Below are 24,721 nucleotides of genomic sequence, written 5' to 3' on the forward strand. Positions count from 1 at the left end.
TCACATTTTATTTTTCAAATTCAAAAATAACAATTAGCTTTATTTAACGTTACACATCTCACGGATTTAAAATATCATGCTCTATTTAAATATCTGAGTGACAACACTATACAAATAAAATGTTACACAAAATATATTTAAGAAAATGTTTTGGTCTTCAATCTGAACAATAAATAGACAGGCACTTCTACACATACAAAGGAAGCAACCACTATTTAGAATAACTCTTATAAGCAAGATGTGGAAATACAGAAAAAAATCTGAGTTTTGAGAACATGTTTAACTCTACAAGAGACATCATGCAACTTCAAAGTTTGTTTCAAAATTTGAAACTCTTAGGATCTGCACAATTCTAGATTTGCTACCGCTTTATAGGAGATCCAAACCATGCTCTCGTAAGCAATGTGCAATTTCAGTTATTTGCATCAAATCAAGCTACCTGATCACATTTAGTGCCAAAACAGAAAACAAGGATTGACCAGAGTAGCTTTTCACATAAACAACATGAGCAACAAGTCAGCTCTACCTCAGGTAAGCCTGAGGCAGGGGTCAGAGCTAACTGTACCTACTGCCCAGCCCCAACCAAAATCTGTTCTTCCTTTTCCTTATATATTCAGCTCTCTTATGGGGCGTTTCAAACAGTATTATGCTTTTTTTTTTTTTTTAACCAAAAAAGCATCAACTAATAAAAGGATAAATCCTTCAGGCACAGGCACGCTTTACACAAAAGATCACAAGGAAAAAAATACTGTTCCAGGGTGCAAAAAGACTAAAAACTATAAATTAAAAAAAAAAAAATCAATAGTTAAAGTCTTATGAGTGTTTCATACTTAAAGTAAAACTACATTCCTCCAATTTGTGAATTTTCAATTTACAGTGGTTTTCACACACCCACACACAAACACTAGTCAAGGAAAAATTATCTTCCACCATCAATTAATGAAAGATGCATTGTAGTAGGCAATCCCTGTTTCCAATACAGCTAAACCAGTCACTGACAGCTAATTACATCCTTGAAGTCCTTTTTAAAATTAATTTAAGACAAATATTGAAACATAATGACCACCAGGACAGTGGAAAAGTCAGGACCAAGTCTTCAAGCCATTCCCTCAAATTTTAGTATTATTCTCATTTTCAAAAGCACAGGAAAAAGTTTCCAGAGAAAATTAAACTATTAAACAGAGCTTCAATGGTCCACCAAGAAAGTCAGACCCAACCTTGGAAAGTTATTTGGACTTAAGACACCTATGCACATTACTTTAACAATTTAAGTGTGGATCTTGCAAGCGTGTCCAAATCTTAATCATTTCTTGAGGTTTTCTACTATGTACTAACATTAAGTTTGTGTAGGAGCATATGTTATTTCTGTATTTCTCTTCGATATCAAATGTTTTGAAGCCTTTATGTTTTTCCGGAGCAAGCCCAAGCTTCTGAAGGCACATTCCAGTATAAACATCATCAATAGGGTAAAGGAGTACCTGGTCAGATGCATTATTTAGTCTTAGTGCCAGATCACCAGAGTACAGAAACCCACCACCTCCTGCATATGGAGGATACGAACCTTCATAAACACTTTCTGGGATGTAGTACTTCAAATTTTTTTCTCTATGAGGTCCAGCATCTTTGATCACATCGCCTACAAATAAGTCTTTGGCTTTGTCCTTTGATAAGCTCTTCAAGTAATCCAGGATCTGATGGGTATTCACAAAAACATCATCATCACCCTTAAAAATAAACTGGACATCTGCGCAGCTGCTGCTGACCCACTTAAGAAACAGCACCTCTTTCAGAGTTAAATTGAAGAATGTGTCTCTGTAGTTCCAGAGGAGAATGTCTTGGTAGGTTTCACTCTCAAATTTTATCATATGTGAAAGATCAGGAAAATTATCCTCCGGTGAGGTCTGTCCAAGTAAGAAGACCCTTTTGACTGTCACATCCCCCGATTCTATTTCCTTGCCCCAGGATTCCCTAATTGCTTGCCTTCTATCAAAATGGGGCGTAAGTGACTTAATAGCCAGCAGCAGAAAAGGTTTATGTTTGCATTTGTTTGGCTGATCCATTAATAATGAATAATTTCTACACCTCAAATAAAGTAGAAAGTCTTTGAATCTGTCTGGCAAGTTTGCAAAGTCACTAACCTCTGAAGGTACCCACGGGTCAGGGTCACAGGAACTAAGAACACTCGAGTTCAAAACTAAGTTCTCTTCCACGGTCATATTGGAAAGCAAAGTCAGAATAGGGTTGTACAGCAGTTCAAGCTTCTGTTGCTGTTTGTTCCAATAAGCTTTGTGAGGAGTATATTTTCTCCAGAATTTGCTGCGTGGTATAATAACACGGCCTTTTGCATTCTTCTCTTGGCTGCCACTTTTTGAGACTTCCACAATCACATAAATAAAAATGTTTACCATCATCAAAATTCCCAGCAGCTTTAGTCTTCTGCGTCCAACACTCATTTCTCATATCTGGAAAGAGAGAAAAAATGGTATTTTTTTAGCCTTCCTCCCATCAAGTTCTTGATATTATAAAAACACAAAACTACTTTCAGACAAAGAATGTGCAAGTTAGTAGCCTAAAAATAGAGGTTACCTACACTCAAAAAAGCACAAAACCTCATCTACCTCTAATACGTGCACACCTACAGCTAGCAGGGGTTTGGGGTTTCATCAGCAAACAAGAAACTGGTAAGAACGTAAAATTTCCACTTGCAACTTAGGAATTTTACATATCATTTCACAGAGCATCTAAATGAGCCTGCTGCAGTTTTTGCTCCTCATTTAAGTCTCCTTGAAATACTTGACTATAATAATTAGAATCTGAGCCCTCAGCTTGGCAAAGGCAGGCAGAGAAACTTTTTTTCTGCTAGTAAGGTGAGCTTAAGGGTACAGAGTAAATTGCTGTATGATAATGTCAGTTATTTTTAAGTTAAGTTTCAAGCTTTTATACTTGCACTCTTATACCTTCCAAATACATAACAGGCAGAGCTGAATTTTAAAGCATACAATTAATTTCTGTCCATTTCACTTGGCTGTTCCTTGGGAGAGAGGCTGACAAAACTGGCCAGCTGCACTGTTGGTATTCAGAGCTCTGCGGACAGAAAAGAACACAGATTTTGGTTTTGATTTCTTTTTTTCTTCCAACTAGAAAAGGAAATAAATGGCAGCAGAAAGTGAAAGTGTAGTTATTCCTAGGAAGGAAAAAGAAACTGAACAGAAATCAAAACAGGAGTGGTTTCCCATATATGTAAGACCAGGAATAGTAAGTCTACCTCCCTCTGTTGTAGCAAAGGTTATTCTGTGACTCATCTCCAGTTTTCACTGAGTGAGAAAATAGATCAATCCCTCTTTCTTCCCCAGCTGTCAGAATGGAAGGTGCACAGTACAAGGAGCAACATGGAAACAGTGTGTTCCTCTAAAGTAGTGCTTATCAAACTGTTTACTAGCCACGGTGGATATCAATGTACAAGCTACACAAAATTTAACAAGCCATTCTAAATTGAGAAGTCAGACTAGAAAATAATTCAGAACAAATAAGAAAGTTAGTAGGACTACATTTAAGTCAAGATACAGAACTCATAGTCAAAGATGCTTTCAGTTGCCAGGAGTAGAAATGATTATTGGAAGACCAGAAAAATCTTAATGAAATAAGAGATCTGTAATAGCTGTTAAGCTAAGCTGCGAACACCACCTCAGAGGTCCAGAAGTCACAGAGCAACAGCCTTCAGGAAGGTACACTTGCAAAGTACACCTTGTACTTGCTCTTCCTTCCATTTTATTTCCAGCCACCACTAGGCTGACCCCTGGTCTCTTCTGGTTTGACCAGTCTGACTTTCTTTTACTCCTCAGCAAGTTAAACACAAAATTTAGTAAGAAAGCAGCAGGTAAATAATCAGGTGGGGTCACCCCCCATTTGACCTCTGGATTCTCATTAAATCCAAAGGGGGGGAATATTTTTGAATTTAAATAAAGAGCCTCTCCTAGAAACAATGGACTACTCGGAGGAAAATCCCTGCTCTTCCTTCATTTGACCTCATGTACCATCTGCATATTTATCTTTGCATACTACTTTATTTAATATCCTGTTCTTAGCTAGCTATGAAATTTGCTATTCTAATTTTAAAGCAGTTTTCTTCTATACCTCAAAGACAAAAACATACTTGTGGTCAGTGCCATCATTTAAGCTATACAGCCAAACTCAGAAAGCACTGGCTGGCCACGAAGAGTTAAAAGAAACTTTATCTTCCTCTTTCAACTACCACAGCAGCTTCCACTAAAAACAGATCATTATATACCATTTCCCTCCACTTCCCTTTCAGTACACACAAAAATACTGGAGAAGCAGCCGTCCCGTATGTTGTACTACTCCGTGCGGATCAGCATGCACATCAATGCTTATCTAGCCTGCGTCTACAGCACTTCTCCCCAAAACAACAAATGACGCAGTATTTGACCAATGATGCCAGGACTCCCAAGACATGGGCAGAGAGAAGCTCCCCCCTAGTAACAGCTAACACACACAGGATTGTCAAGAGCTCAGCCGGACGGAGCCTGATTTTCCAGGATACGTAGCACTATACAGCTCATCTGTTCACAGCCCCCAGCTACTAAGCTGAGCATTCAACACCTCTGCAAGTCATCTGGGTGCCTGACCTGAGATTTGAGACACCATTTGCAAAGACTTTATTTCAATCACTTTTACCAAATCCTTCAAATCACATCTTTTGGGTAAGCACTCAAATTCTGTAACTACAAGATCTTCCTTAATCTTCCTGGTTTTCACTTGCAGCCTTGCAATCCCCTGCAGCAAACGAGATAGGGATCCTAAGCAGAAAAATCTCCATTTGCTGTTACACTTCGTAGAACTTGTCATCAGAAAAAGTACCAGTCCAGCAAGATGACAGTGGTTCCATCACATAAAGCATGGTAAATGCTACTGATCCCACACGTAAATACTTCCAGTACGATTTTCAGTCTCTTTTTTAAACAGTCATTCAATATTGGGGATAACATTAATATTTCTGATAAAGGTTAGGTGACAAGTCACATTCATTATCAAAACAGCTAAGAGTTTTGTAAGACATGAACAACCCCCGACAATTTTGCATGAAAGCATTCTTCTCTTCTGTAATCGTTACCTATATGTGTTTTTACCAATTCATTAAGAGTATCATTCATTAAGAATATCAAACCAATACTAAGGGCTACCAAGTGAAAAGGGAATAAAGACTGCTTTGTTAAAAAAGTGTCCTTTTTCTAAATTAGACAAAGACAGGTTGTATTTAACACTTACTCGTAGCATTAGATCCAAGTTCCTGAACTAAAAGCAAATAGAAAACAATCAGACTTCAGGAAGGCTATTTCTATAAATTGATATTAAATCCTTAACTTTGCAATTAATATGTATTAGCCTTAATTATTACACTTGAAGACAGGAGTTAATAAAAGGATGGAGTTCGGCAATTTCACAGCAAGCGAACTGGATTTATCATGAAACAGTATTACAACTCTCATCACAATGGTGTGCCTGTGTTGCATTTGTAATGTTGCTAGTCGGGGTTTGGGGCTTTTTGGTTCGGTGTTTCTTTTTTCTGGGTTGTTTTATTTTTTGTTTGTTTTTCTTTTTAAAGTTAACACCCAGAGCCTATGTCTCAAGGCAAATCTCATTTCTTCATCTGCTTCGCTGACACTGCAGTGATTGACCCAAGTGCCGTCACGATGGAGATTTTGTGCACTGGGCAGCTTGCTAAGGAGCAGCATTGTGAAGCACAAGACAGTGCCTGTTTCCTACTTACAGTTTAGCAACAGCGATCTGGACAGATCACAAGAACCTTCTCCTATTCCAGTAACAGCTTCTTCTATCAGCATTAATATTACAAAAATTCTCAGCTGCTTCCTTTGACTGCTGAGAATGGAAGGTCTGCCAGGAAAGCTAAAAAACAAATTAAAAGGGATCTGGTTCATACTTAAATCTGATGCATTTTTATACAAGTTTTGTTGAAGAACTGAGATGAGCAGTACAAAGCAATACTCTATTTGGAAAAATTCCTGCTGTTTTAGGTGTTAAAAAAAAGAAATGGCTAGAACACGTAGCTAGCTAGCAGAAAAAGCAGAAAGGAAGAGTAAACACTCTATGTTGGTAAAGCAAATCAGCACGCACAGAACCTCAGGAACAGAAAATCTTGCAGGAATTTATTTCAACTTCAGCGGGTAAGGTGAAGAGTTACCTACGCTCAAAGGTGGTCTGACACACAGTTTTTCAATGCCTGTTTTCAACTTTTCAGCTACACTGATACAAAGACTGCTTTAGCAATCAGTTCAAATTTGTACAAATCGCCACATTTTTGCTTATGCAACTTCCAGCTGCGCTGAGTTATGCGTCAGTATCACTGCATACATAAAGTCCATTTGTTCAAAGCCTTTAGAAAACATGCATGTGGCTAGAAAAAAAAAAGGGTTAAAATTAACCATATTCTGGATAAACCAAGGTTCTGCTACAGATACAGAATTTGGAAAGGTTGATTCTGCAGGGAGAGGGGGGAAAGAGGGAAGAGTTGCCCTCTTCAGCTCCACTCCACTCTTACACTTCCCTGCAGTCAAAACTAAGGTATTGATGAAAAGGAATAGATTTATGGAGCCACAAAAGCAGTTCTGGGATCAAGAGATGGATGGAAAAGGCAAGCCAGCAGAACCTGAAAAGAAAAACAGCTTCACTGTGGGACCGGGCAGCAATCAATAAAATAAGATGAACCGCAACAGAAGAAAACAGGTATTACAAAGAAGCCATGAGCTACAAGAAAATATTCCAAATGCACCAAAAGCTGTAAGTCCAAATAACATTAATGCAAAATGGTAAGAAACTGTTCACAGTTTGTTTTTAAACAGTATTATTTTATGCTTTATATCAAGGGCAAACGTATTGCACATACCTGCAAGGAACCTATTCAGAAGTTTGGAAGAGTTGGTGCAAAATGAGAATCAGAATCACAGAACCACTCTCCAGAGCTAGAAGGGATCAATGCGGATCCAGGCCAACTCTTGACTCCACACAGGGCAACTTAAAAGTTAAACCATATATCCAAGAGCTTCTTGAACACAGAGTATGCACACTCCATCCAGTTCCAGGAATTAATTATCCAAGAGACACTCTTTTCTGGGGACAAGAATTTACACAAACAGGGGCCATGATGCTCCCTGACAAAAGACAAGGGGTTACATCTGGAGGAGGCCAAGCTCAAGGTCAAAACCAAGAACATCCAAGTATACCAGCCCCTAACTAAGGGCACATGACTTATCAGTTTGAACTTCTCACATTGGATTTAGGATCCTGCAGGAGAATTCTGATTATCCCTATTACAGCAGGAGATCTTCTGTAATGACTTCACAAAGTTAGTATGTGAAACATGTGATGACAGCTTTAACTTTTGTTTGTTTGTTTGTTTTTTAAACTGATGTTACTAAGACATTGCCATGCACAAAAATAAGCTTAAACCTCCAACTGAGGTTTAGCTATAGGAGGCAAAAAGGAAAGAAACGCAGATGTTGCAAAGAAGCAGCTAAAAAAGCAAAGTATATTTAGAAGTTCAGAAAGAGCAATCCTCTCTGGGATAGAGACAATGAAACACGGTTCAGATTCAGACAGTGCACTAACTAGTCCTCTACAGCAAGATGTCAAAACAAACACACCTATTTGCAGTGAGTGCAGCCTATAATCAATCCAAACAGGAATTCTGAAGATTTGGAACTTGCTTCAAGATCCAGATTTTGGCAGATCCTGGCCATTGCCCACAACTATGAAGTAGTTTCTCTTTCCTACAGTTTTTAAGCAAGGCTCTACTGCATTTGAGTTGGAGATGATACTATCGATAGTAAAAACCTTCAAGGTAGGACAGGCAGGCGCTCTTTTGGAAAGGTCATCAAAACATATGGGGCACTGATAAACAGGAAAGCAAGTGGCAAATGGATAAATTTTGATAGTCAATGCTACCAATTTTACTAATGAAACAACAAAACCCCCTCTTTCCTAAAAGTCAAGACTAAGTTTGTATCTAACTTACTTCATTCTGCTTATATTCAACAAAACACCCACTGAGTGTTTAAAATACCAGAGGATTAACTGCTTGCTTACACATTAACTGAGATATCATAACACAACTTCAGGAACACCACTTTCCCAAATGAGTAGAACTTTCTTTTATTCCAGGTTTTTATATAGCAACCTAAGTATCGGAGAACCATATATTCATACACCAAATATTGATCGTATTTGTTGATTTTTATTGATGTTTAAGTTCCTAACCAGTGGAGCCTCCAAGCTGCCTGATAGTTGTACACTGAAGCTTCTTCTACAGCACTGTCTCAGTCTCAGGAGAGAGATGAATAGTCATTCCAAGCTCCCCCTTGCAATGCGCTAAGAGTACACCTATACCATGAAACTGAAGAACAAGCCTTCAGAAGGGAGCTACAGAAGGGAAAGCAACTGTTACCTCACATGTCTTAATACTGACAGAAAAGTCATCTTCCTTGCTCTTAGGTACTGAATGAAGCCCGTGATAAATTATGCAATCAGACTGATTGCTGGTGACTACTTAAAATGTAACAGCTCAAAAGGTATTACTTGTTATTGCAGGAGCGCTCCATCATTTTCCTTTATAAAGGGGCAAATTTTATTAACACCACCACTGGGCACAATGCAACGTAACACTACTCAGCAAGGATTTAAAAGCAGTTTCAGGTCAGCAAGTAGATTCACATAGCACAACCCTGAAGAGTGCAAGGGTGTTAGCTTGCGTTCCAAAGCCAGCATAGCCTGTGGTGGCACAGTGACCCGTGCTGCATACCCACAAACTCTTCCAGCAAGATGAAGAAAACTCAGTATTTCTATTTATTACATAAGGAAAGTTTCAGCAAGCAAGAGACAGGTAAGGCAACAGCTATTTTCAAGGCTATATTTCTATTTAAAAATAAGTTTAAATGGTGCTTCTAGGTGTACCAAATATTGATTTCTTCACTCCAAGACCAGTCCTTTTCTATTAAAACAATCTTCCTTTATGCTTTTACTTATGAATGATATTTATTAATCTCAAGTCTCAACATGAAAGCTTAATAGCAGTAAGCTGTGACTACCGATGAGCAGTCTCAACAGCAGCATATCATACAGATTTGCAGTTAAGCAAACCACCCAAAGCAGAGCTCCCTTAAAACAGCTTGAACATTTAGCATTGACAATTAACAATTCCCCTGGGAAAGGGAGATCAGATAACATGATGCAGACTACCTCAGGTGGTGTTCCTTCCCACACTGCATATACCCACACGAGCATTTCTGCACCAAAGTGCTCCCCAGCAGACACAGCCACAGCAGCAAATCGAGGCACTAAACCAAACCTAGGTACACTCATGCAACCCCAGAATGAAAGAAAAACAATGTGCTGAACCAGACTACCTGCCTCAACCCTCACCTCTTGCAGCAGTTCCAGGCTGTGGATCCACACGAACTGCTGAACCGATCTAATCGCCTGACCCCTCCTTTTGATGGAGACTTTCTCCTCCTCCCTTTCTGACTCCAAGAACTCAGGCCCAATCCCTCCCTCGTGCTGGCTCGCCTGCGCTGCCAGGCCTCTCCGTAAATCAGTTCACATCACTAACCCAGCAGAAAACTAACAATGACCAGAGATGCACACCAGATAAGCACCACAGCAGCTACAGCAAAAGCACGCAGCAGCGAGAAGGGGAGCAGACAGATCTCCCCTCTTCAGCACGGATGACAACACACCAAGAACTGAGCCTTGGTTCTGGATCCATAATCCCCTCCACCCTCTAACAAGAGGCTATCTAGTATCATAGCAATGACAACATTATATCCTGGTGCAAACAGTCATATAACACCAGCCTTTGAACAGATTGCGCAGATGCAAGGTAAAACACGTAACTTCTCCACCTCCTTCAAGCCTGACAGAAGCCATGACCTTTAACTGCAAATACTTTTATCTTCTACTGAGGACAGGAGTTATGCTGTATTTTCTAAGTGGACTGAGTAACCTGTCTATATTATTTTACTGCCAAACCCAAGCATTAAAAGTCCATTTACTCACTGCAGCTGACAAGAGCTAAAATAATCCTTATTACCTGCAGGTATTACACCTACTACTCTACTGGTTCAGGACTAAACTATCTGGAATTTGGCAGAACGAAGCTGTAATGCAGGTATACTAACAGTTACTACCACCCTTCTCTCTTTGCAGAGACTAGCTACCACTGGGGCTATAGCTATAGACTTGGATGTCACCATGTAACTTCATTTTGAAGCCTGATATCATAGAATCAATAGTTTAGGTTGGAAGGGACCTTAAAGATCATCTAGTTCTATATCTCTTACAGCAGTTGCACATACAGCATTGCTTCTGGTAGCGCTAGCAATAGTGCATGCAATAATAGTGACAATACAGTTCTGAAAAAAATAATAATTTAAAAAATTATTATTAAACACATCACAAGCCATATGCAGTCCCCCATGACTCCTGTGAGATGCACTGGTTCTCCTAATACCTCAGTTCTGTTCAGTGAGTCAAAAGAGATTCCTGGATTGAGCAACACCACCGTTTTAGAACGTGAAGATGTTAAGAGCCCCACAGGCCGTTATAAAAAGTCTGTGTATTTCCAGCTTTAAAGAACTTGAACACTCTTATTTATTTTTCTAACTACACACAATCATATCTCTTTTTCCCCTCAGAACTTTACACAAGTCCACTTTTACACAATAGTAACTAAGAACATCTTAAGAACTGGCAAATATTCAACAGATATCAGTATTCTGCTTCTGCAGAAGCGGGTCACAGGGGTTACCACTGAGTAACAGTCAATGTTTTTTCTGTTCTTCAAACACCACAGTCTGAAACAATGTTCCAGTTGGGGGAAAGTTACCAAGATAACAACAGACTACACAAAGCATCAAAAAGTGCCATGAAATTCAGAGCAGTTTATGTTTATTTTAACATTAGTTTTAATTAATTGCATATATCTGCTTTGAGCCACCTTCCAGCATATTATTTAGTTTGGGGAGAAATACTACTCTTCCAGTATTTTAATACCAAAAGACACCAGCGCAACTTGTGCATGGAACTTCAAGATCCAAGTAAATAGCAAGGCTGAGGAAGGATGCACTTCTATTTTCCTAAAATGCAGCCCAAGGCATAAAGAACTCTGAAGAATTTTAATAAAAGCCAATCTAGCTTCACATTGTTTCCCACTAGTTATCTTCAGCACATTTTGCTCAAAAGAAAAAAAAAAAAAAAAACACAAACCCAAAAGCAAAACAAAAAACCCCAAACCACCAAAAACCCAACACTCAAACCGACGGTATAGTGAGGGAGGCATTTCTCTGGTAATACTCCCCTGGTTTTCTGTAGTAAGGTATCAGAGGGCCAGGAACTACGTTTGAACCATGTTTAATTACTATTATTGAACCTGATCTCACTTGGTCCAATCCCTCTTTGAGCTAATTTGTATTTTCAACTTTTATGAATTCCACTCAGTTTTTCACATGTGGAAAACTTGGAATGACTTGCTTTTCTATTACCACAAAAGAAGGGAATCCTTGGAAAACAGAACATAAGAAAAAATATTGCAGTTATTTTCTCTATGCACATTTGCCATACAAGCTGTATAACAAGCCTTTATCTAGCCTTGTGTGCCATGAGAAGTCCTAGTTATTTTATTTCTGGAACTATTTTGCACTTCTGACTAACCTTGTCTTTTCTTCCTCTCACTTCTATTAGGTCATTTTTGATATGGCGGCAACAACAGCAGCAGCAGCAGCATTTAGTACTTAAAGCTCAGAAATAAGAATTTGTGGAAACTTTTTTAGAGCTATCTATCAACGGGGCTTGGTACAAGGCACAAGCCAGATTGTATACTCAGTCTCGCTAAACATAATTACTTCCAAGATAACCCCAAAATCTGAAAAAGAACTCTTTCCCACACACATCTCAGGGTATTCCCATTAGCTTAGAAAGCTTTCTCATTTAAGACAGCCACACATGTAGCTCGTTGTCCAGGACCCTTATGGCAGGGATGCTGAGCTTTTGCCATGTAATTTTTCAGGAAAGTCATCATTGTCTTGTGACCCATATGAAGTTGGATCTTCTGAATTCTGTTTCTAGCACCCACAAATTTTACCATTAAAATTATCACTAATCAACAATATTTTTACTAGACAACCAAAATAAATAACTGGACTTGAAGCCTCCTAATACCACACTTAACTAGCCCGGTTACTCCCAGGCCATGCCCTACAATTTGAGGGAATGAAACATACACTGCACAGAATAATAGATGGTTTAATCAGTTTCGTGCTACACTTTAAAAGTTACTTTGTTTATATTATCCGTGCCATAATTGCTTTCCAGATGGATTCTGCTCCTCTCTTTTCTAAGATGGACTGATGAAAACAAGTCGCCAAATCTCATAAATACTAAAATCAGTCTGAAACTGCCAGTGTGAAAGAGGATTGTTAGACAGTTGCTAGACTTCCAATGAAACAAACATTTTTGTGGTCATCTGCTCAACTTACCCTTTGCCTTAAAGCTACTGCTTCCTTCCTAACCCTCATCCATGCAACTCAGCTGCTTCACAAAGTAGCTTTACAGTAGCTATGATAATAAACCTGGGCCCTCGACAGCTCTACCACGGACGAGGTAATTTTTAACCTTATAGGTTAAAAACCTTATAGGTTAAAAATTCAACTGGCACACTATCCTTTCAAGTCTGAAACTGGTACAGAAGGATCAAAGCCTCTCACAATAAAAGAAAACTACCTCCAAACCTCAAAGCGTTGGAGCTACCTTCGGCATAGTGATATAAAGCTCTCCACTGTCCATCCTTTTCCTACAGCCCATTTGTAGCCTTATTCTTACAGAAAGGTTTTCAAATCTGCTCTTATGTTTACTGTGAAATAATGCCTCTCAGCTTCACTGGTAGTTCTCTAAGTTCTAAACTGCTCCCCTCCAATTACAACAAAAACTTCTGCAGGGGCAGCAATACGGGAGCTCCCTACAGACCTCAGGAAATAACTGCACCCTTCGTTCTCAATTCATTTGGCACATCACATTTGCAGTCACAGGGATAAGAGTTAGGCCTAGCTTCTAAAAATACGCTGAATAAACATGTCTGCACACAGATGGGTGAAAAACCCTAGTTTCCAACTGAAATGGTGTTAAAAAAAGGAAAAGATATAAACTGTTGCAACTTCCCCACACAGAAAATGTGTCACTCTGTGTGGCGTTTGATCCAGTATCATACAGAAACTCTTTAATTATTTTTTTTTTTTAATTTAGTGGTTAATATACCGAAGTAAGACAAGCTGATCTAATGAACATGTACTATTCATTCCAATGGTAATTTAACTGGCTTGGATAAAAACCTTTAAAATGTTGTACTGTAATACTCACAAGACCCATTGTTTCAGTCATCAAAACAAGGCCTGGAAACTATTTTCAACAACCTGAACTTTTGCTATCAGCCAAGGAAAAACTACGGTGAAAACGAAATAATATATTTCTAAACTTTGACTGACTTTATCAAGCACTAAAGCAACAATCCACATCTGAACAGCTCCCTTCTCATTCATTCTTACCGCAGCCACCATATTGAGGGTGACATTCCAAGAAGCCTATTTGGCTTATGTTTCCTGTGGTGGATTGAATGCAGCGATTAAGGAATAGCCTCAAACAGCATATACAGTGGAAATTAACATCACTGTTGCATTTACTACTTCATAAATAAAAAATATTTTATGAAACTCCCTTCCAACCTGGTATTCTGTGATTCTATGATTGATTCTATGAAAAGCATATGAATCTTAGAAATTCAAGAGAACATAACTTCGTGCTTCATAGAATTTTAAGTGCAGCAGTACATAATATACATGGCATTTTCTCTAAATAAAATTCTATATTGTAACTCACAGCCCAGTTTTGTGAGCCACTGCTGGCTTAGGGAACAGAAGTTACTGTTTAACTACAGAACAACAGGTAAGTATTTTTCTCTACACAGCTGATAGTGACTGTCATCTGGCACCATGTAAATACACACAAAATGGCTTTATTATGTTAGTTATACCACCTCATTTGTTTCCTATGATCAATAGGGCAACTTCCAAATATTCTAGTCAGAAGCTTCCAAAAAACATGAGCAATTATGATAGAAGGAAGGCACAAAGACAATAAAGCCGTCGTGCACCCCACACGAGATACGGTTCTGAAAGAACAATGCAAGACTCCACTTGCAGCCTCTCAAACATTATCCAAGTCAACCACAACCAAGGAGAGAACATGTTCCAACAAGGTTCTTCTACTGCATAAGCTAGATTTGACCATACTCCATCACCAGGTCTCACCATGACTCCAAATCACATGGATTAAGAATCAGTCTTCACTAGACAAGAACACCGTCCTACAAGCTTGTTAGCAGAAAAGCCGATCATCATTGAAGTGAACTCCTCTAAGCGTAACGCAGGCAGACCCTGCAGCTATCTGACAGGATCTGCAAGCACTACAAACATTTAAATTTCTCAGACTACTACTACCTAATATCAGCAGGTTTATTCTCTGCAGCAATCTCAAAGCAATCAGATAATGCATGTTTAAAGGCATTGCTCAAAGCAGTTACGTTAAGATAAAACTCAAGAAATTAACTTGTCAGAAGCTGCTACAAAAAGGTGGGGAAATCCCTGCTACATTAAAGTTTATAAAAGCCTAATGAGAATCCAAAACTTCCTACCCCTAATATCCTGCTTGACTGCTGTCCTGAGACTACTGGTGTGAGATTTCGACTGTGGTATTAAGACTGAATAGTGCCTTCATTTACTGCTGAATGGTAAGTTCTGAATATCAGAATCCAAAAATCTTAAATTATACCACTGCTGTTTCCTGTCACATTTTTTACTAATTCCAGGTTCTTCCCTCTCTCTAGCTCCTCCAGGAGGAAAGAGAAGTTACCAGAATGTCATCTTTTAAGGTACGCTATTTAAAATAATATTTATGAAGCAAAAGTTTTGTTGACTTTATAAAGCTGCTTAGAAAAATTGCAGCAACACCCACAAAGTTTGCATCCAGTTATCTTTACAAAGTAACTCCAACAATAAAACCTTATTTTTAACTTCATTAAAACCAGTTTCTGCAAAATTCCTGCCTGGCAGAACACTTACAGATGGAAGAGATACCACCAGATCTCCACTATCTCAAACTGAACACTACCAACCCTGAATCAAACTGATAAAGTCACAAAACCTTCTAGTTGACTATTTTTCATCCATTTTCATGTGGCAAGTCAGCTACCAGTAAATCACTCAGATCATCCCAACCTTGTCTACATTTTAAGTTATTATAGGTGTCTCTCACAAAAGGTCTGGGTTTAATTAAGAAGATACTTAACTATTGTGTACCTATTGAATTCAATGCAAGTTAGGCCTAAGTATTTTTTTTTTCCTGTTAAAATTAAATCCTTGGATTGGCTGAAAGAATGTTCAGTTCATATTTGAATTGTTTCAAGTCTTTCTATAGAAGTTCAAGGTATATCCAAGAAAAGCCCTCTGGTCATTATGAAAAGTCTTATGTAAATTCAGTCCCAGGTTCAATGTATATTCCAACTTTTCTACTGGTATAAACTTCTTGAGGTTGGCCATGACTTTCTACAGAGATAAAAGAAAGCAACAGAGCTCCACATGTACACCACACTTACATAAGCAAATTTACATGATGGCAACGTCCCTATAAATTAGTACATTGTGCTAATATCACCATTCTATACTGGCATACCTGCAGCCACCCGAAACATCTATGAAGGTGTTCCTAACTGCATGTGCAAAATAACTTGTGATCAAAAAAGTTTGGATTCTTTAAGAATAAAAAGGTTTGGGCTGTTGTTTTTGGGGGTGGTGGGTTTTTGGTTTTTTTTGTTTGTTTGTTTGGTTGGTTGGTTTTTTTTTCCTGTTTTTTTTTTTTACTAATTGAGATTTCACACTGAAAACCAAAGATAAGAGCTCAATTTGCTATAAAAACTAATATTAAAGTTTAATACCTCAGTATTTGAGGGCTCATGGTAGTGAAAGTGACCCATTTTTCCCAATGCAGTAAACAAAAAAAATCACACATCATTCTAAGGTCAGTTCAAGCATTAGAATTATGACATTGTGCAATTTGTTAGGAATAAACTAGAGCTGCCAGCCTCTGATTTACGAACTTCAGTTTTTACACACCTTTGAGAAGGCTTCAGCTTGAACGAATAGTAAATTATAAAGAATCAAGAGAAGAGGTTTAACTGAGTGGTAGTAGAGAAATCTTTCTTGGCAGAAAATTAATTGTTATTCATCACATGGATTACAAGTTGGGGGTACAGTCCCATGGCACTTTAAAACAGTTTCAGTCGTGGCTGACACATTCCTTTAATTTATTGGTTCCCCTATAAACTGCACAGTCCCACCCCACCTTTGCACTGATTTGACTGTGGTAAGTCAATTCAGGGAGCTAAAGGAGACAGTAAAGAACCTAGCAATAAAGCAATAACTAGTTTTCAGCTGGCTCACGTCACTAGGTTTGCTTGCTGCTGTGCTGAACAAACACCAGTAACAGTGCGGGAGAGGGAAGACTCACAAAGCCAAGACCACAGGAGATCCCATTTTCAATCAGCTTAAGCTTTTGTGTACCAGCACATTGCTGCTACAGCCCAACACTACAGATCTTGTCCCCACCTTCATCCACAGAGGTCCCAAAGGCAGGGCCAGGCAAGCACCAGCAAAAGCAGCTAGCCTTTAGGCAACCTCAACCATAACAAGACACACCCTGGGGTTTGAATTTCTCAAGTCAGTTGGTTAGCTATTGGACTAGTGCGAGCCACCCATTTCCGCTACTCCTAGTGTGGTCTGCTGCGTGAATGAACGAAGAAGGGGCAATATGTTGAAAGCCTCAGTTGGGTTTACAATGGACATTTAAAAAGATAAATTCTGCTGGAGAGGCACTGTGTTACTTCTTACTTTTATGCTGTATTTGAAATAAAAAAGGTGATTTAGTATACCTATTCAAGAGGCAGATAACCATAATTTCCACAAACAAGACAATTCATCTCCTCCTGGTATCTCTTCCAGCTTTATCTTAAAACCAGTAATTGCTACCAACAACTAACAAAACCATCGTTTAAGCACCATACTTCAAGTCATCAAAATTTTACCTCTGCTTTGTCTCCTTGCCCAACTTAGACTGTCAGATATAAGCCATGCTACTAAAAACTATGTTTCAAAAGCAAGGACGCTACAACTTGGTGTGTCTGATGAGGTTCCTGCCCCTGATGATCATCCTGCTTTTGGGTTAAAAGTGAACAGACACTGGTTTTCAATTTGACTTCCATGAGATGCTGCCTTTGCAGGCAGTGGCTGGGTGATGGGACACACAGCTGGGCCAGTAACCTTCCCAGCCACCTCAAGTCATGTTTCCCCACAAGTACTATGCAGTTAGTCAATCAAAAGTCAATTCAAACCAACACTGTGAATATTCAGGTCAGAATTCCAGGATCTGCCTCTGAATTTACAGTACTGAACTCAGTAAATGTTTAAGAACACAAATCCTACATTTTAAAAGGCAAATAAAGGAAGAGATTTTCACCTTTAATTAGTTTTGGTTTCAAGTGTAATTAACAAGTACAGGGAAAAAAACAAAATTCCCTTTTTCTGAGGAATTCATTTAAAGTTCAGAAAATCAGTGGAGCTGTAAGTAGAGTTCGTTTTCCTCCTTCAAATTTGTAAAACATAAGATACAGATCTCATTCCAGCCTATCAAGGTTAAGGAAAAGGGAACAATTTCTCCATCGGTTCTACGCGGCTAAAGATGCATATAAGTACCAGGAGGATTTTGTAAAAGATCTTTAAGCAGGTTAGGCAGCTACCGCCCGGTTTTGTTAATGGCAGATAAGCACCTAACCCAATTAGAGACTTCTAAATCCCATCAGGAACTTCTTCTGTACCTGTTACCTGCACACTAATGCAGTATCCACTACATTTGACAGTGGTTTAAGTAGTCAACTTTAAGCTGGTTTGCATGCCTTTCAATTGTCTTTATTCAAAAGCAAATCAGCAATAAGTTTGCAATAACATTCTCCATCCAAAAGACAGCCTTCCATTACCATTTTCTAACATTCAAAGATCAGATTAAAAAAAAAAATAAATCATTGCTTAAGTAAGACGAAACAGCACTAAATTCAACATAGAGTCTGACATTCAGCCTCACTGCTCCTTAAACTGAATTAAATAATCCCACCCTTCCCCAGTCCATAAATTCCCACATTTGCAGAGCTCACTGTATTACATTATGTATAACCCCAAAGACAAACAAAGAGAAAGGTTATTACTCAACCCACTGGGTTCCTCAATTTAGTTCACGACACAGCTGCACAAAACGCTATGCCAGCACAACAGACCAGGGGTGCAGCCAGGAGCACCTCAAAGCTGCACTAGCCTACAGAAGGATGATGCCACCAGCAGGAAACCGGTGCAAGGCAGAACAGGAGGGGTCTGCGGCAGGGAACGGAGCATCCCACATGCGGGCACACCTTGGCGTGGCACACAAACTGTCAATACCACACTGCTACTGCAAATTTCATACAAATATGTGTATCCTCCAGTGGTTCACAAACCATTGAGCATTAATCTTTTACAGAAAAATAATAAAATTAGTCATCCACAAAAAAAAAAATCGAGATTTTTTGCTCATTTGATTTAGATAGTTGACTTACAAACTAAGTTATTTAGTCAATTCACTCTGAGTAACTCTTCTGTGAGCTTAAGATGAAGCAGCTGCTAGATTTCAGAAGTTATTCACAAAGATGAACAAAACTAGTTCCAAGTTAAACGCTTTTCAACCCTTGCTATTGTATTTCTCTCAAACAACAAAGCTTTCTCAAACAACTGCTGATGAAATTGTTTCATCAATTCTCCCTCTAAAAATCTCAGCACCACACCCATCACACACTGGGATTCTTTTCCTTATTTAAATGCTAATTGCTTCTCATGAGACATCAATTCAATCATTCTTTTGCACAGTTCATCACAAGACGTTTTAATGACCCGGTCTTTTCACTGGGTTTTACATGATCTGGAGACTTGGGGAGGTTTACTTACTCATCTTTTAAATCCTAAAAGGCCCGATGAAATTGATGAAAAAGATACAAGTGCAGGATCAAGCCCAAGATACCTGTCAGTTATCCCTATGTAAGAAGCAAAATGTGCCTGCACAGATCCAAAATATTTATTCCCCAGCTTTCAGTTTGCAACTTCTTCATTCTGTACTAAAATGATGGGAAGAGCCTGTATTTCATTATATCATCATCTTTTCTCTGGGTTTTTTTTTGCTGGTTTTTAAGCACATAAGGATTGTGCAATACAACTGTGAAGTCGTAGCAGACTGATAAAAGCATCTAAATACATATTTGTGAGGTCAGAACATGGCATAACAGGGAGATTACACTAGTAATTTTTGTTAACTGCACTCAGACACAAATTCTCCTCTAAACCATGAGAAGCACTCGTCTGAATATAGCCTACAACGCATTAGAAACATCAAACACTAATCCCCATGATTTTGCATGCACACAACCCTAACGACCGCAACTTCTTCCTAAACTAATTGTTTACACTTTGGTTAAAAAAATGTTATTTTACAAACAACCATTAGGGACTAAAATTGGGTATACCCGAAAAAGGTTTTAAAAGTCTAAATTTGAAAAGCAAATGGATGCCTACTTGCTTCAAAAATTACTTATGAACTTCTACTGTAGAGTAATAGAAAATATAATAACTAGACATACTAGGAAAAAAATCCCAAACCGACAACCCATGAAAGGGACAAAGCTGGTTTCAAGCTTTTGGAAGGTGATCAATCCTAATGGCCTTCCAAAAACATTAACATGAAAACCAGACACATTAAAAGGCTCATTATTTTAATGAAATACACCTTTTTTTTTTTCCCTATATTCTGTGCTTTCTACAAAAACACACCAATCAAACTAAATAAAACAGATTATTAAAACCTTGTTGCCACATGAAGTATACTCTCACCAATAGCTTCCCCCCACCCCCCTTCGGCCTATTCTTGGCAAGTTTGAAAATTACACAATTTAAGAAGCTTTAAGTGTGTGACAAACCTACAAGAAACCTACCAGGCTCTACTATTTAGAGTGCAAATGCTTAAACTGAAAAAGAAGACATTAATGGGATTTTTACAGCAGGAAACATAACCGAATCCAGTAAAATACAGAGATCTGGAACATCAACCCTTGATGCATTTCTGACAGAGCTGCTCAGTCTCTTTTCATCAAAACCTGCAAGTCTGACAGCACACAGAAAAAGCCCATCAAGTAACTAACTTTGTGGTTTCACAAGCTGTCTGAAGTAAAGATTTTACAAGATAATTTGACATGTATTTGTCAAAAAAGAAGTCATCTGCTGAAAAAGAACAAGTGACCAAAGAAGTTGGCTGAGGATTTTAATTGATATTGTTCAAACTTTTTCCTCTCCTTTAGTTCGTTGGGAGAAATACAGATTTCAGCCAAGTACATGTATCAATGACAAGCCATCCCTGCTTCTTGACTGTTGTGATAATGACAATACTGTCTGTGGTAGGAAACATATGACTACCTCATACGTTTCAACACGATCAGCACTGACATAGACTGCATTTTATCACCACCATTTGTTCTCCTTCAAGTGCTTTAACACAGCCAACAGGAAAAATCACTATCAGAGCTAGTCCCACTACAAAAATAGCTGCACCGGGTGACAGTAAAATGACAATCGCTATGGCATTGACAAGTCACCATGGAGGAGCACTCCTCTGAAACACTTCACTCTCCAAGGAGTATGATGGGCAGGCAGGAAGATGAAGACTCCAATCCTGCATTTTTCCCCACCACACACAGTGTTATTTATTCATGCAGACAATTGCATATATTTGTCAGCATAGAATACAAAAACACTTTACCCACTTCTCATTTTTCATCAAAGCCTTTCTGAGCAAATACTACTTTTATACTGATCTCAACAGCATCTTCATCACCCAGAAATATTTTAAAAATTTAGGAGGAGATTACAGGCAATAATAATAAAACCTTTGACCACCATTGACATTGTGCTCATTAGGAACAATCTCTAGGGAGATTAGTGAGCTGTATCTATCACGAGACAGGGCATCAGAGAGCTAGCTAGCACTCCCAGTCATCTAATGCACGACCTTCAAAACAAGTCCCTTCAGCAGTGTTACCTTGCTGCTGTACCTCGTTTTCCTCCATCTTCCTTGTCTATTTGTAGTACACAGGGAAAAGAAACAAGCAAAAATCCAAGAAAAAACAGTTCACAGCTGACAAAGTTACGTAAATTCTAATTTTTGATCACTTTATGCAGTGTCTGTAGCTTCCTCAGAGCCATACAACAGTATTGCACAACATCTCAGGTAGAAAGTCATGCGTTCAAAGCAAGCAGCAAAATCAGGGTTGCCTTTAAGCTGAACGATTTTGATTCTAACTGACAGCACTATGTTTTTAAGTATACAAGAAACATGCTGGATTTTAATTAATCTCCAACGCAATGTTGTTTTTTAAAGAGTCTATTCTCAAGTTGTTCACAGCCCCAGAAAAAAACAAACAAATAAACAACAAACCAAACATTATAGAGATTGCATCTGCTGAACGAGAAAAGCTGATTCTCTGTTTCGCTTCCTCCACGCATTCGGTAATAATTCGGAGCCAATTCAACTCCTCCGGTGGTATCAACAGGCATGGGGCTGGGTCCCCAAGGTGACAAAGCAGCCAGCTCACCACCCGAACACAGCCCCGACTGTCCCAACTCACCGGAGTGTCCTCTGCTCCCCTCGACCCCACCCCACCCAACCCGCACACACCCCTCCGTGTCGGCACGAAAATCTGACGTGAAAGCGGAACTGCAAAGAGAACACGAAACCGTTTTAGGCAACTTTCAAAGAGAACGAAATTCGAGGCCGGCTCTCTTAAAGGCCGGGGCGGGGGGGGCAATAATTAACCAGAAATTTCCTCAAAGGAGAACGCTATAATCATGTTTCCTCAACAACTTTCAGATTATATATTTAGCTCGTAATTTTATGCACACATCCTCTACCGCAAGATTAAACTCTTCAATGCCCAGAATAATATTAAAAAAAAAGAAAAGCAACTTGAACCAAGTAAACTCTTAATCTGCGTAGTTAAAACTAAACATTAGCGCTTAATAATCAACTCCAACAGCACTAAGCATTTTGGGAGGTCGGACTAAAGGATTACTCAAGTAACTTTCACCATAAATTTTTGCAGGATGACTAATGAATTGCAAGCTGCAGCAGTTTGGCCACAATCACAGCTAGTAACCTGAAGTCCCCTCCTGACGGGGTACAGCGTGTCTCGGGAAGTTTAAAGAACTAAAAAGCATCGTCTCCTGAAGGAGCAGTGATTTTCGAGGCCAGCTCTAGTAAAGATAGCATTTCCCCCCCCGTCAGGTTCACCGAAGTCCAGACTTCAGAGCCACCACCTCAGCGCCATACTGCAACAGCAAAACCAGATATTTAATAATTAACGTGCACGGTTACAACCTGCTAATTAGCTGACCCCCCCCAGGAGCTGTGCGGGTCTCCCAGCTCCGCTGCCACCCCCCGAAGAAAACCCGACAGGCGCTACCGTGTCGGTCCCCCCCTCTCCTTCTACCTCTCTCCCCCAGCCAAGGGGAGGACTGCAGCAGCACCCAGCACTGCAGCAACCCTACCTACCTCTCAGGTTTTCTCTGGAAAAAAACAACAACAACAAAAAAAAACAACATCAAACCACAAACCAAAACCTCACGGTTTCGGTATCAACTCCTCGTCCCCGCGTCTCAATGTGTGTGTGTGTGGGGGGGGGGGGGGGGGGGGTAGGGGGGTGTTAAAAAAAGAGGAAAGCGACGGCAAACATACGGTCGTTTAAGTCGGCTGAGCTGACCTAAGTTTCATCCATGCCAACCGATCGCGCCTCCGTGCCTCCTTCCCTTCGCCGAGTTTGTGGCAACATGTGCCGGCAGCCGCCGCTCCGCGCCCCGGGAGGGGAGGGAAGAGACTGCGCCTCCGCGGGGCTCTTAACCCCTCCCTTCCCACCGCCTGCCACCTCCCACATCGGGGGAGAGGGCAGGAGGGGAGAGAAGGGAAAAAAAATAAAATTAAAAAACCCTCAAAAATCCCGAATAAATACGCTTGCCCCGCACCGCCAGGTTGTAGCTGTCAGTACACAAAGCTAGGGGTGCTACGAGGAAGAAACCCCAGGAGCAGAGGCAAAATTTAAGATCAGGAAAAAATGATTTGGGTTTTTTTTTGGGGGTGGTTGTTTTTTTCTTCCCGCTCCTCAGCCCTTTCCGATCCCCGCCACCCTGCGGAGGCAACACCGGCGGCGGGGGAAAAGGGTGAGGGGAGGGGGTGATGGCGGCCGAGCCCCCCACCCCGCACGTACCTTGCCAGGCTGCCGCGGGTCTCCGCCGGGGTTCTTCCTACCGCCGCCTCCGCATCCACCATGCTTTTGTCCGGCCGCCGGCCCGCCTGTCCGCGGTGAGGGTCCCTCCCCCCACACACCTCAGCTCACCTCACCAACCCCCGGGGGCGCCGGCTCGCCTGCCGCCCGCCCTACCACAGCTCCATCCCGCACCTGAGGGCGATGACGAGGCGGCGCCCACCCGGGCTTCGTCCCGTCCCCGACGCCTTCCCCGCGGGACGGCGCTCGCCGCCGCCGCCGCTTTCTCCTCAGGAGGTGGGATGCGGGAGGACGAACCACCCCCACGGAGGCGCTGCGGGCCGGGGCGGCCGTTGAGGAGGGGCGGGGGGGGGAGGAGCTGGGAAGCGCCTCACTTGTTGCCCGGTGCCGGTGCCGCCGCCACCGCCGCGCGCACACCCACCCACCCGCCCGCCGTAAGCGGCCCGGCGCCGCCGCGGCTCGCGCCACGCGCTGCAGGCGGGTTGGGGAGGGCGGGGAGGGGCGGGGGGGGAGAGGTAGGGAAGGCGGTGCTCCCGCTGAAGCCCCGCCTCCCCGACCGGCCGACGACGCAGGGGATTGGTGGGGCGGGGCGGGGCGGCGCGGCGCGGGGCCGGAAGGGGCACGTGGGATGTGGGCGCCCCCTCCCACCCCCCCCGACCTCCGTCGTCCTCGCGGTTGGCGGAGCGTCGCGTCCCTGAGGAGAGGAGCGGGCGGGCGGAGAGGGAGGCCTGGCACCGCCGCCTCGCCGGCCCCCTTCCCCAGCCACCCTACGCCTCGCCACCCTGCCAGTCTCCCCACCACCTGCTCCCCTCCGCCACCTCAAGGAGGCCAGCGCCACGGCGCCCGTCCGCAGCCCTGCCTTCTGCCCACTATATTCTGCCTCGATGCCTCACCCCCTCCTGCCCGCCATGTTCTCCCTCGACGCCTTATCCCCTTTCCTGAGGTAAAATGCCCTTGGCAAGGGAAAGTTGCTGTCCCCCGGGTGTCTGCAGACACCCATCACTTGCTGTAAAACGCAGCAGTGCTGACTGTGGGCACAGGAGGGAGGTGGCACCTGGAGCTGCCTCCCCCCAAGAGGAGGGTGCCCAGTTTGGGGGCCATTTGCACAGGGAAGGAGCAGCACTTGACCTGGCAGAAAGGCGAATGCCAACACATTTATGTCTGCCAGCTTCATTGGTGGGCGAAAGTGGG

The 24,721-nt window shown here is 41.2% G+C and overlaps 1 protein-coding gene across 2 annotated transcripts; it reads right to left on the bottom strand.

Moving 5' to 3' along the window:
* On the bottom strand, positions 1-23,766 carry B3GNT2 (UDP-GlcNAc:betaGal beta-1,3-N-acetylglucosaminyltransferase 2). 2 transcript variants are annotated; one of them, XM_082481125.1, is made up of 2 exons: positions 23,513-23,766; positions 1-2,462 (listed from the first exon to the last, which is right to left on the bottom strand). In XM_082481125.1, exon 2 carries the CDS (start codon positions 2,451-2,453, stop codon positions 1,260-1,262), a length of 1,194 nt encoding a protein of 397 aa, XP_082337251.1. In that variant the 5' UTR covers positions 2,454-2,462; positions 23,513-23,766; the 3' UTR covers positions 1-1,259. The 2 variants fall into 2 exon arrangements, with proteins under 2 accessions (XP_082337251.1, XP_082337250.1); XM_082481124.1 differs by lacking the exon at positions 23,513-23,766 and adding an exon at positions 22,987-23,058.
* Positions 23,767-24,721: the final 955 nt, after the last annotated feature.

Source organism: Vanellus vanellus (genome assembly GCF_965231255.1).
Source record: "Vanellus vanellus genome assembly, chromosome: 3".
Taxonomy (NCBI): domain Eukaryota; kingdom Metazoa; phylum Chordata; class Aves; order Charadriiformes; family Charadriidae; genus Vanellus; species Vanellus vanellus.

Excerpts from the sequence above, each read along its gene's own strand:
- B3GNT2 (XM_082481125.1), bottom strand. The coding sequence starts at position 2,453 with ATGAGTGTTGGACGCAGAAGACTAAAGCTGCTGGGAATTTTGATGATG.